We start from the raw sequence: 14,105 nt of genomic DNA on the forward strand, positions 1-14,105 counted from the left end.
TTTAGCCGGTAAAAGAGGCTTGTGAATGAGTATGACAATGTGTTTATCAGAGTGCGCAGATCTACTGCGTAGATTCTACTGCGTGAGTTCAACTGGACCTCGAGGGTCTACGAAGTCTACAAGTCGTGTTAGTTGTGACAGTCTGCAGTGATCGGCTAATGCCTATCGCCGTATAGTGATATCGGCTGTTGATGTTGTGATTGAATCTCGAAACATCACTTGAAATCACGAGATGCATTCACTGTTCACCATGTAAAATGATTGTATTGGGTAAAAATGAAATCAGTTTTTACTTTGATGAAATCCACCTCGTATTCCACTGCACGTACTGATGAGCGGAAAACGAAAATAATAATTATTGTGTAATTATGACGTCATGCAGTCCTCTGACACATGTACCGCCTGTAGTGGATTATCGGCTATGATCACATCACTCAGATCAACAGCCCGCCTGTGCAGCTAGACTGCCCACAGTCTGTGCAACCTTGTCACCTTCCAAAGCAGGACATGCATGTAAAATGTATGCAAAGGCAATCGTTTCCCATATAAATGTATACACATGTTTGGTCCAAAGCAGGACGGTTGGACAACCAGTGTACAAGTGTATTCGAGGCTCACACACTGTCTTTGCACAGACACTTAGTCGCTAGCAGAGAGCATGCATGGAACAAAACAGAAGTGCAGGGAATCCCGACGGTACGTGAACGCCATAAACAGGAACAGTAGAACAACGCGTCGGAACAATATCGCACCACTGGGAGCATCGGAGCCTGGATAGCTCCTCGTCACAGACAGACAAAGTCATTGCGAGGAAGATAAGTCAAAAGTGCTGCATGCTTACATGTGTTTCTTTAAAAGGTGTGCAAGCTCCTCTTTAGGTACTTTATAACCATCATCTTCCTGGCCGAAAATTTGATTGAGACTATGCATGGAATTTGCAGCGAAGAAGCCACTTGCTTCGGTGATGATGATGTAGGGTTTTCTGCGGCTTGCAAAGGTTGTTTAAGTAACAATTAGTTGAATGCGGCTCACCGACAGAGGGGGCCGGGTATGACAGAATCAATTATTGGCATCGTGTCGTTTTTGAAAAATAATTTAATAGAGAATGCAGCGGCTGCTTATTATCAGATGCTGCTGTTGCAAATACGAGCTCGTAGCAAGCATAACATGCAGGGTTATTGCAAACTCAAGGAGTAGAAGGCACAGCGACATCGGTTTAGCAAACAACCATAACACCAATGTCTCGTCACGTACATCATGAGGTTGCACAGTAGCTACACGTTTATCAGGTTACCAAGACGATATCATCGGCCAATACCACGCCTACTCACCATCCGACATTCGTGCAGGCGAATAGATATCCATTATCATATGCATGGTCACTGCCACTACACATCTGCATTATGATTGAGCAAGTCTAATTATGGATGGCGGGTCAGTACGGAGGTCGTCGGAACACGTCCTTATTTAGCGGCTCCAGCGCTCCATGCCGACCGAGCCCGCTCTTCGGCGGCGGCTTTCTCTCCTGCCGTGTCTGCTGTGACTGTGGCGGTGTCTGAGGATGGGCGTTGTCACCCGTCAGCCAGTTCAGTGGTTTCAACTGCGGACCACCGCTACTGGAGAGGTACGGTGGCAGCTGGTTGGGATTGGGCAGGGCGTCGTAGCGTTGCTGGTAGTTCGGCGTCGGCATTGGCCCCCGCCGACGCTGCTCGGCCGCCTCCGCCAGGAGCTGGGTGGCACGCTTCGGCTTGAAGTAGTCCGACTCCGTGGTGTTGCTGAGCTTGGCGCGGAGACGTGCGTCGCTGTCCGCGCTGTCCTCGTCGAGTTGCTCGTACATGCTCCGGCCTGCGACGGGTTGAATGCCGGTTGCTGGACTGCTCCGACCGTTTGCCACACCGCTCGCACCGCCAGCAGTCATGTGCATTGGAACGCCCACGGCGGTCCTGCTGCCTGCCGCCTGATCGACGCCGTGCGTGATGACGCGTCCCCTGTGTGGCGATTCCCTCGGGTGTTGCTCTCGCTTATCACCTGCAGAGGATCACCAAGTACAGACGACGCATGCAGCCAGCAAGCACACACAGTCAGGACAGTGCAAGCCAATACACTATACAGTAGAGTGCAGAGGAGCAGGTTTCAAATAGGAACGGTTTGACAGCAAAATTGTGTAGACCCAAACCGATCATCACTGTGGATCGTTCACTCGAAATTATGTTTGTGGAAGGAAGCTGGCATGTTGAAGTGTTCTCTGAGGCCAGAGTCGATCAAACTGAGCCAGTCCTTTGTGTTGGGCCGTTGCCTCCAAGCTGCTCGATTTTTCGTTTCAAATTTTGGTGTCACAGAGGTGGCTCTAAACAGGAACAGTTTTGGAGTCCATGTCAAGTTCACCATGAGTTCTGAAATTAGGTAATTGCTATCGCCACACGAGAAAAAAATAATCCTTGTGTGTGCTTCCATTAGTTTTCATTGGTATACGGTGCTTTATTGGCGAGAGGTGAGCCGCTGTTTAGCTGCGACAAGAAGTAAAAAGCTTCGAAAGACGTTGAATTCAAGTCGCAGTGCAACGCAATACGTCAAAAACTCATCTGCTTGGTATGGCGCTTCTGGTCATCGCAGAGCCATGAAGTTTGGCTCGGAGTATAACACATCGTAGTCTCACTGTGACATATGTTTTCTGATCAAAATACCAAGAGAGAAAGTGAATATTGAGCCTGGTCCTGTTTTCGACCTGTGTGCTGTTTGAAACCATCTCCTCTACCAATGTGCTAGTTGAGTATGCCTGCTCCACACTAACAAAGTCTGTGATAATTTTACTTCAGCAAGGTCAACCTTGTGAATGAAAACCTCGCGGGCATAGCAATTCCTCGTGAATAGAACAAAACAATCTTCAGATCTACATGTAGCAGCCATTCGACTGCATAATATATGTTCAACCTCACGGATATCAACACACACACACACACACACACACACACACACACACACACACCACATGCCTTCTACACCTCTGAAGCCCAAACCCCACCCACAACGTCCCTATCCACACCACCCCTACCCACCTCACCCCTACCCACCACCGACCCCTACCCACCTCACCCCTACCCACCACCGACCCCTACCCACCACCTCACCCATACCCACTTCACCCCTACCCAAAACGACCCACCCCCCTCTCCTGGCACACCCACACGAACGCCCTTCTAACCACACGTGTCCACTCACTGGTTAACCCCACGGCTGTAGCTGCCGGAAGATTGTCCTTGACCAGCTCAAGCTTGGGTAGTTTCCAGGATCTATCCTCCTCGTTCCACACAGCTACGTTCTTCACCCAGTCGAGGTTCTTGTAGTTGCAGTTCTGGCGTAAGCACGGTACGACGATGTCCAGAATCTGCTGCTGCAATGCCAGAGCCTTGTCCTGCGTATGTGTGTGAACATGAAACACCAGAAAAAGGTGGCATTGAAATAATTATGACTCTGCGGTCAACCTACACACACACACCTGGGCAAACGTATGCCTGCAACGCATGTACACACACACATGTACACAGACACATGTACACACACACATGTACACACACACATGTACACACACACATGTACACACACACATGTACACACACACACATGTACACACACACACATGTACACACACACATGTACACACACACATGTACACACACACACACATACTTACAGTTGCCTGCACACATATCCACAGAGGCTCTCCTTCTCTCTCAAACACAAACACACATGCACACACACGAAAATACATGTATGTGCATGCCCCCCCCCAAAAATCACACACACACACGCGCACACACACACACACACACACACACTACCCCTCCCCCCCCCCCCTCCCACATACACACAGACACATCCCCATCAGCCGTACCTGATTTCTTATAGTGTCCAGGTAATCGTATCTATCTCTCTCAAACTCCTCCTGGAGATCCATAACCTCTGCTTCGGATGCTTTCAGCCTGGCCGTGACTTTCTCCAGTTGCTTATGCTTTGCCCTGATGGCATCCTGCATATTATCATAAATCGCCTCCATCACACCGAGGTCTCCGTCGTCCTCGAGATTTTGAGCGAGCGTTTCCTTCATCGTGTCTGCGTGCTTGCGTCGCGTCTGCAGCTGTTCCTTAAGCACGGAGTCGCCCGCCCTCTCCCCGCCGACCAGCTGGCCCTGCAACTGCTGCAAGCGCTGCAGCGCGGCGACCTGTTGTGGACTGGTTGCCGACGACAACGACTGTGCCGCCATCGTTGCCGTGGCGTTTGACACCGTAGAAGCCGGTAGCCCGGCCTGCTGCTGCTGCTGGTGTGGTGCCGCCTGTCTCAGCTTGCGGTGTTTCTGCTGCTGTGCTCCCGTTGGCTCCTCGCCATGAGCCGCCTGTACATGGGTGGAGGAATTAAAACACACCACACACCACACACACACACACACACACACACACACACACACACACACACACACACACACACACACACACACACACACACACACTCTTGTACCGTGCATCGTCATGTGTACGCAAATGCCACCTGCGATCAGAGATTCGATTTTACGAATACATTCATGACAGTAACAACCTCCCCCACCCCCATTCGATGGAGTCTCCAAAGGATTATTAACTGGCAGTGAGTCATATTTGATTGGGATAAAGCTTCTAACTCACAAGTTATGTCCCCTTACCACACACACGCGCACACACACACACACACACACACACACACACACACACACACATGCACACACATGCACACACACACAAGCACGGGGAAAACATTAAGGGCAGACGTATGGGTACAAACCTCTTCCGCGTTGAAGACGACCGCATCCTGCACTGCCTGATTATGTTCTCCACCGTCTTGACCGGGTGCAAGGCTCGTCAGCTGACTTTCGGCGTGCGAAAGGCGTCGTTTGGCGTCCGCCTCTTTGGACTTGAAGTCGGTTTGCAGCGAGGCCAGGTTCCTCTCCAGCTCCTCATTGCTAGCCTGAGCCGCCTTGAAGGATGCTTGCATCTCCTGGACCTGAGCACACATCAGCAATACACACAACGATCGCATCTTATAGCACTGTAGAGATCAAAACTGAGATCATGGTTCGAGCGGGTACTCGGCTGGAGGCCAAGTCTAGGCAGAGTGTTACGTATCCATAGAAACATCACCACCTTATATGGGTGCAAATGCAGCTCCTAAACAATTACTGTAAGACCACTTAAATTTTAAAAGGTTTTTTTACTGAATACCACAGAACCATCAGATGCTGCACAGCGGTGGCATTTTGAATGGAAGTACGAAAGAACGGAGGGCCAAAGAACGACCAGGCTAGAATTTCATCCAGCACATCATACCAATGTATACACGGTGACTCAACTGCGCATAGACTGTAATTACATGAAAATAAGAACGTTCTTGGCTTGGAGGCTGACCCCTAGTTCTTCTGCGACCGACAGTACATGTATGCACGATATCAGAGAGTCATGGAGTGAATGGAGCATGATTAGGGTGTCTGACCTGCTGCTGATACTGACGGCGTATCTCCTCGGCCTCGCGCTGCGCAATGGCGGCTGCTTCACGCGCCTCTTCCAGCTCACGAGAATTTGCCCCGGCACCGGCACTGGCACCAGTAGATGACTGAGCAGCAGATATATCTGTAAGGCAACACAAGTGTATACTGCAAGTCAACAAATATCTTGCGCATATCCATTTTTGGCTATTTTTGCCCTGGGCATATTTAGGCAAAAATTTGTTGCTGCCGAAATTTTGTTTTCCAATGTTCAGTGTGCCAGTGTATACAGGCGGCAGCAGTAAAGGCCGAAATTTTAATGCGGCCGAAATGTGTTTAGGCCTCCGAGGCCAAAATTTGACCAGGTCGAAAATTTGCAGACTTACAGTACAAGCCATTAATCCAAAACAGTCCCACTGGCATTTGAAAGCCCAATTTCGGCTCAAAAACCTACTTCAATCCAAAAAATTGCCATAGCATACTCCTCAGCCTACTTTTGTCAAACCTGTATATAGTTATGTTCCCCTACAGATGTGTTATGTCTGGCTACAGTACTGTCGGGTGCCGAAAAGCGGAGCGCCCAAGAACGAACAGGATTTAGGATTTCACCCAGCATTGCCTATTGACATACACACCTGCGACTCAACTCTGCATAGATTGTAGTGCATGAAGAAAGAACGGTCCGGGCAACGACTCTGATCCCCAAGTTCCTCCGCACCCGACAGTAGTGTGGGAAGCTTAAAAGGTGGGGCGAAGGATATCCACTATAGACTAGATTACAAAGTACAGTAAAATCTGTCTAAGACGATCGCTCAAGGGACCTTCAAAACGTGGTCTCTGTTACCAGGTGGTCTCCTTATCCAGGGTCAATTGACTGGGAATAGCACCCCTTGGTCCTGGTTCCAGTGGTCTTTTAGGACAGGTGGTCGCCTTATCCGTGTGGTCGCCTTGACAGGTTTTACTGTATAGTAAGTAGGAGGGTATTCTGGTGGGTGCGTGTGAGTGTGAGTGTGGGTGTATGTGAGTGTGGGTGTTTGTGAGTGTGGGTGTATGTGAGTGTGGGTGGGTGTGGGTGCATGTGAGTGTGGGTGTGGGTGGTGCATGCGGGTGTGAATGCGTGCGAGTGTGCGCGTGAGTGTGTGCGGGTGCGTGCATAAAGGCTCTACACCCATTGCATTGAGTAATCTCCCAGCAGCTTGCCTTGACGATGCATCACCATAACCCATTCATCCTCATCTCTCTTACCTGTGGGTATACCTTGACCAGTAAGCATGGCCTTCAGGCGTGCAATCTCATCGGAGTACTCTCGCAGCAATGCATCCTTGGGGTCCTCGTTAATCTTCGGCTTGTTCTTGATGTTCTTGGCTCGGTTAGCATAGCGCAATGTGCTCAGCGTTTCATCGTAGTTGTTATCGGCCGGGCTGACGCACGCCACCATGAGCGTTTTGGTGTTGCCTCCCAATGAGTCCTGGAATGACGAAAGGAGCCCACACGCACAGTACAACCTTGTGTTTAGTGTGATCACACGTGGGTATATGGGCTATACAGGTTTTTAAAGACACGCAAGGGTGTTGGAACGAGTGGGGCAGGTGGGGCCAAAGGCGCACCAATAATTTCATCTTGGGATTTTTGAAGCCATCAAATATGGGCTATTTGGGCCCAATTGTCCAATCTCTTTCCCTGGGGGAGGGGGGGGGGTAGTACTCAACCCCCTCCCCCTTCATAGCCACACCAAGGTTGAACTCGTTCCGACACCCCTGACACGTGGTCTTTTATCACAGGCTCCAATGCCTGCACAAGCAAGGTCTTGGTTGTAAACTAACTGGTCTCATTAATCCATTAGCCACGTTGTCTTTCCCAATAGGGTGACTGAAGGGACTGGTCTCTGTTGACAGGTGGTCTCTGTTGTCAGGTGATCTCTGTTGACAGGTGATGTCCAAAGACAGGTGGTCTCTATTGAAAGGTGGTCTTTTCCATACACGACAAATGAATGTTGACGCAAGGTTAGCAGTGGCCTCTACCCACACGGCCCGGATTTTTTTCGCGGTTCACGTCAGACTTGGCTAGAGGGCCTGCCCGGAAACATGAAACAAATTGACGACAAATTCGATATTCCTGCTGACAACAGCAAACATTCGCAGAGTACAGATGTTATCGAATAGTATACCGTGTCAAAGGTTTACCTGCAGCATACGCGTCAGCTTGGAGTCACGATAGGGAATATGCTTTGCTTTACCATCCACTAGCGCCGAGATGACGTTTCCCAGCGCCGACAAGGACAGGTTGATCTTGGTGGCCTCCTTGAGGCGATCCCCCGTGGCCCCGGTCTTTCCCTGCCGCTCCGATCCTGCCAAGTCGACCAGGTTGAGCTTGGCCGCTCGCAGTCCAGCACCGGAATCAGCATCGGCGTCGCACCGCTCCAGACTGATGGTGAAGATGGAGTGGGAGCGCGACGAGTCGGCGTTCATCAGAGTGGCACCCACCGACCGGTTCTTGCCGCCGAGCTCCATAACGTGTTCAATCTCCGCCACGGAGTGCACTCCCATCTTGGTCAGATCTTTGACGTACACGCCTAGAAGAGGAAGAGGAGAAGAGAGAGCCACCTAGACATACATTGAGTCTGTCTGAATTTCACTTTTCAACCTGTTCTGCCTATCTCTCTTATGCTTTGCATACACACACGTACACGCGCATGCACACACACACACACAAACACAAACACACACATACACATACGCGCGTGCGCACACACACACACACACACACACACACACACACAGACCCATACCCTCAGAAGGCCATACCTTTATCAGGATGCTCCTTAAGATCAAGCTTGCTCTTGCTGTCTTTGCCGAGTAAGTCACGGATCTCCTCGTTGTAAATCTCCAGGTAGCTACCATGGATGAGAAACTTTGCCTCGTTGTTACTGGCAACGGATTCGAATATGTGTTTGAAGGCTCTTGGTATGATACCCCGCTGCGTTGGTGGATCCTCAATTCCCTGCACCGCAGAGTAAGGTATAGAGACAAACAGCAGTATACCGTATTATCTCTAATATTAGCACGGTCCTTTATTTTTTCAATGTACCTCCGCCCCGTGCTATTAATGGAGACGTTCCTTTATTGGATACTGTTCCATTATTATTTCAACCTCATTTCAGAGGCATGTTGCCATGCCAAATTCATGTCAGACACACATATTCCAGGTTTTTTTCGCCGGTACAGATAATGAATTTACACAGTGTGCTTATAATGGAGACTGAGCACTTTATTTTTTGAATGCCGCCCCAAGGTGTTCTGTTATTGGAGACGTGCTATTATTGGAGACTGTGCTTATATTAGAGACAAACAGCAGTATACAGGTCCTCCCTCGTTAGTAGATAATCTCTGGGCCATCGAAAAAGTTATCTTATAACGAGACTTATATTGTAGCAGGACTTGCAGCTAAAGGTGAAATAGGCACCACTTCGTACTTACCGGGGCTACCCTCGATACAACATAAATTATCGATGCTACAACTCGTTATAAGATAATTGAAAATCTCCAACATAACTCTTCCTTGGATGCAAAGGATCGTCCATATTCACGAATACATAGACATCATACGTTTCCTCGTTCTGCTTTATCCTACATGTTTTGGCCTTGGTCCTGCATGGTTAATATTATCTTATACTGAGGGTTTGGCACTCCAGGGACCTGGGCGAAGGGTCGTTAGAACGGATTTATGTACTAACGGATTATGTTGTAACCGGACCTGTAAACAGTTGTATAGACCACGTTTCGCCAGGGGATTTCAGATTTCTATTTACTAACGGGGTTTATGTACTAACCGGACTCGTTATAATGAGGGACGACCTGTATGTGTATTGCGGTGCCATTGTCAATCTGCCAAGGCCCGTAGGTGTGGTGAGATGTGACATTCCCTGGATGCACCATACAGTGAAGCCTGTCTAAGACGACCGCTCAAGGGACCTTCAAAACGCGGTCTCTGTTACCAGGTGGTTTCCTTATCCGGGGTCATTTGACTGGAAATAGCATCCCTTGGTCCTGGTTTCAGTGGTCTTTTAGGACAGGTGGTCGCCTTATCCGCGTGGTCGCATTGACAGGTTTTGCGGTACTGTCGAGGACATGGAAATCCAGTCGATTGACCGGGGCCGGCGCCCTCAGCGCGTACAGAACGTCGTTGCGTGCAGTGCGCGGTCATGTTGATCCGATGCGACCGGCGCGCTGCAGCGCATAAACGCATGTGTGCACCGCTTACCCACGGCTGCATGGCCAGCGCCCTGGGGCCGCTAGACGTGCGACCGGATTTCCACGTCCACGACAGTACAGTTTGGGTATACCGTAAAGTACCGCCAGAGCGCCCCACCATCTCGTCCTTTCGTGGCCGACTTGTGGAGGTGGATTCCTGTCTGTCGGTCATACGACACGGACCTTGTACAAACATTGCACATTGTGCAGTCAATCCGTACCCAGTTTACCTTCGAGCTCTACATAAAAGCATACCAAGTGTGACCTTAGTACACGAAGGTTCTCACATCGTACAAACTTAGTAGCATTCTGCCATACGATTTTCTTCCCTTGGCTGTAAAATCAAGGTGGGGCGCTCTCGCGAGACGGGGCGCTCTGGCGGTACTTTACGGTAATGAGAAATGAGAATCAGTCGTGTCTGCAGGCTTTGGGTCCAGCCTTTTTCACTACAGTAAAACCTGTCAAGGCGACCAAAGGGATAAGGCGACCACCTGTCCTAGAAGACCACTGAAACCAGGACCAAGGAATGCTATTTCCAGTCCAATGACCCTGGACAAGGAGACCACGTGGTAACAGAGACCTGGTTTTGAAGGTCCCTGGAGGGGTCGTCTTAGACAGGGTTCACTGTATATTGAATATCCACATACAGTGCTGCTGGGCTCCGAAGAACTGGGGGCGGAGGGGGAAGGGGGGGGGGGGAGGGGGGTCACCCTCGTAGCATAGACCGTTCTTATCTTCATGTACAGTCAACTTCGCTCAGAACGACACTAGGCGGGGCATCAGAAAAGTGTCCTTATTCGCGAAGTGTCCTTATGCCCGAAGTCCAATGGTTCTCACAACATAATCGTGATCTGAAACAAGTTGTGAAGTTCCAATCATGCACCTGATGCTGTTTGCGTAAGAGTGGGCAGTAAATAATACAATTATGATTGTGCAATGTTTTCGCATCAGCAGATTGTTTAGTAACTGGTGGTGTTGGTGGACATTAGAGCGTAACTTGTAGTTCCTTGGTCCTTTTTCTTTTCTTTTCTATGATTGTGTTGTTTTACTTACCGTCATACTAAAGCTTTTGCCGCAGCCCGTCTGTCCGTATGCAAACACTGTTCCATTGTAGCCCTCCATTACGCCTTCCACCAGCGGAAAACCAATGTTCTCGTATATAGTCTCCGTCAAGCTGTGCAGTGGATGGGAAATACCAAAACACACAAACACACACACACACACACACACACACACACACAAGACAGATGATAATGTCAGACGTCCGGGCCCTGAATAGAAGCTACATGTATGCATAATATCTGCCATAATCATGCTGGGGATTTGCATACGCGCAGTGAGTTTCTGTCAGAGCGTGCTTTTTTATACTCGAAGTACACCGCTGCTCGCTAAAAACGTGCTGGAAACGTACAACTGGGACATTACACCACGTAATGTTAGTTTTCGCCGTCGGCGTGCCCCATATAAAGGGCATCAGTAGTTGCACACTTTTTTGGGGGGGGGGGGGGTTATATACTCTTTGTCCTACTCACAACTGTACTTGAGCTCGCTATACCTGCCCAGTACGGGAGACGTCGCCCCACAAAAGGGGCTGCAGTCGTTTTGAATGAGTGCAGTATTTTCCCGTTTATAAGTCGACCCCCGGTTATAAGTCGAAGCCCCGTACTGGTGACCTCAATTTCCCGGTTTAATGGTCGTGAAACCCTGTTGTAAGTCGAAGCCTCGTACTGGGGACCTCAATTTCCCGAGAAATAATATATGTTCCCTTTTGTGAACATTGGCCTGATTAAGGTTTTAATATGTCAGTGAAACCCCGATCGTAAGTCGAGTACCCCGTTTTTAGGTCTGTTTTAGGTCGTAAAAGGAAGACTTATATTCGGAAAAATGCGGTAGGTGCTATTGTATGGTATTGGTGCGGAAGGCTGAAGAACTTAACGCCCTGATGGGGTGCGTGAACTCTATTGCAACTAATTGACAAGCGGAGCATCGCAGCTTCCTCGCACCAAAACCACTCAAATCAGCACCTGAGCGACTACTAGTTCATCTCGTAAACTGCGAGATTTTAGGTCTTACTTCCGCTTCCACATGATGCCACATAAGGCAAGTTCATTCCTATGGTTACCTGTTGACGAAGAATGCGCCGTCAAAGGTGAAGTTCTTCGGCGGCTCCTTCTTGCTCTCGGCCCCGGGCTTCACTAGTCCCACCTGGCCGGTCTTCTCGTCCATCTGCACCACCACACCGCAGTTGAGATCCTTCTCGCGCCTGTTTAGCGGCCGACAGCGCACAATGACCTTGACTGCTTCCGCCATTGTGGCTACTATTACCCTGGCAACGCACGCCAATAGGGTTGGATATTGGCTAGCAAAGCTGTTGGACTCTGCGCTCAGGGCTAGTAAGTCGTTGTTGTCCTAGCCAATTGGAGTCTGGATTCCTCCAAATCACGGATTTGCTTGCTAGGAAGGAAAGCTACAGGCGCTGTCACACATTCTGCGCACACAGTACAAGTGATGCTCGGTAAAGCTCACACAGACTGTACTGGGTGTCCCTCGCTTCTATGTCTCCATTCAACTTCTTGCTCATTCAGCCAGGCGGCTTCGGCAGTCCCGGCCGGCTGCCACCGAGCGCCGATGTTTGTACTTGTAATTGTGTGTGCAAAGAATTCCTTTCTCGTCCGGACGCAGCTCTGTGGCAACAGCTAGCTGGCTGCGAGGCCGTCGGACACGAAGCAAGTGCGTCCGAGTTGAACAGGTCAGCACACTGCAGAACACCAATCGTCCTCGCGGAGTAGCCGTGGACTAGAGCTCCATAAGATCTCACTCGGCTCGACGTGCAACCCCCTGGCCTGGCCCTGTGATAAGTCGCCAGAACGTTTAGATTCCGCTCCGCTGCGAGAGATCCTGTTGGCTTCCGTTGCTAGCGCTTACCCTCACTCGTACTCCTCAGCAAAATATCTCTTCTCAACCAAGTAACTTGTATTCTGTGAAGTAATTCTCGCTGTTTGCTAGTACACAAACTTCTACGTTACTGCAGCCTACGTGTTTCCACTAGACGCCCGCGTCAAATTTCGCAGGAGATGTTCTCATGTAGCCCATTGTAGGAGAAAAAGGCTCAAACTTCAAAGAGTCGACGCGACCCACTGTCAAAAATAAACAAAGCACCAGGAAAGGCCGATGACCTGCTTGTAGCGCCTGGTACATGGTGATGACTGATTCAAAAACAAGTCTATGACTAGTACAGTGACTAGTGACTAGAGAGTAGAGTTGTCTCGTAGACGTCAACCATGATTCTACGGTCATCACGGTCACGAAGCTTCGCGGTGCCTAGCATCAATGACCTGATGACTGTGTCAGAGTGTGAGGAGGGAAGACCACGATCGAAGGAGTCTTCGCGCCTTGGCACCATGGATACCATGCGACACGTGACGAACAACAGACGACAATCGATCAATCATGTACAATCTACTACTACACAAAAAAAGTACTACTACATGTACTATTACAATACAATACAGTACAGTCATGTTTGTCGTAAGATAACCAGATGCGTCATGACAACAACTATTACTTACACCTCCATATGACATCGGCCTGCCATCAATATCATTATAGGCATCATGTCATGTCTAGACGCCGTCGTCCGCACTCCGGAGTTCCGCAGATGTCTGCGGATTACGGGCAACGGAGTACAAGTACGCCATGAAATAATCCCTTTCTGTGCGGACATGTCCACAGACGATAATCATTATGCTTTGGCTGATAATGCTCGACAAATCGAATGTCAGGTTCTGGTCGAAAGGCAGTGAAAGTGGCAAAACCGTACAGTACAAAGCGTACAATAGTGAGAATTCCCAGCTTGCTGGACACCGCAAGGATGATACAGAGAAACCTGTCTAAGACGACCGCTCAAGGGACCTTCGAAACGTGGTCTCTGTTACCAGGTGGTCTCCTTATCCAGGGTCATTTGACTGGAAAGAGCATCCCTTGATTCTGGTTCCAGTGGTCTTCTAGGACAGGCGGTCGCATTATCCGAGTGGTCGCCTTGACAGGTTTCACTGTAGTTGTAACCATGGCAACGCTACCGTACATGTACAACATGATACACTGCACATACATTGTAGCAAGGATAAGGCAATCCTCAGACAACTGATAGTGGGATGCTGCTGTGCCAGTACTCGCTGCTACAATCCGAACTAGCTCACGCCCTGCACTTCATAAGGCGCACTTCATAAGGCATTGCGTTGTACCACATTCAAGACTCACTGGTTTCCGCAGTACCTGTGTGTGTGTGGCTGCCCTCACCACGGATCATGCTTTAGCGTGCCCATGCGGGGGATACCTCATCGCTC

The 14,105-nt window shown here is 49.6% G+C and overlaps 1 protein-coding gene across 1 annotated transcript; it reads right to left on the reverse strand.

The window, feature by feature from the left end:
- Positions 1-606: 606 nt before the first annotated feature.
- On the reverse strand, positions 607-12,960 carry LOC135830054 (kinesin-like protein KIF17). Its single transcript, XM_065342437.1, has 10 exons — positions 11,882-12,960; positions 10,813-10,933; positions 8,314-8,509; positions 7,693-8,081; positions 6,755-6,977; positions 5,518-5,654; positions 4,813-5,031; positions 3,893-4,390; positions 3,220-3,412; positions 607-2,028 (listed from the first exon to the last, which is right to left on the reverse strand). Exons 1-10 carry the CDS (start codon positions 12,067-12,069, stop codon positions 1,436-1,438), a joined length of 2,757 nt encoding a protein of 918 aa, XP_065198509.1. The 5' UTR covers positions 12,070-12,960; the 3' UTR covers positions 607-1,435.
- Positions 12,961-14,105: the final 1,145 nt, after the last annotated feature.

Source organism: Sycon ciliatum, chromosome 13, assembly GCF_964019385.1.
Source record: "Sycon ciliatum chromosome 13, ocSycCili1.1, whole genome shotgun sequence".
NCBI classification, from domain to species: Eukaryota; Metazoa; Porifera; class Calcarea; order Leucosolenida; family Sycettidae; genus Sycon; species Sycon ciliatum.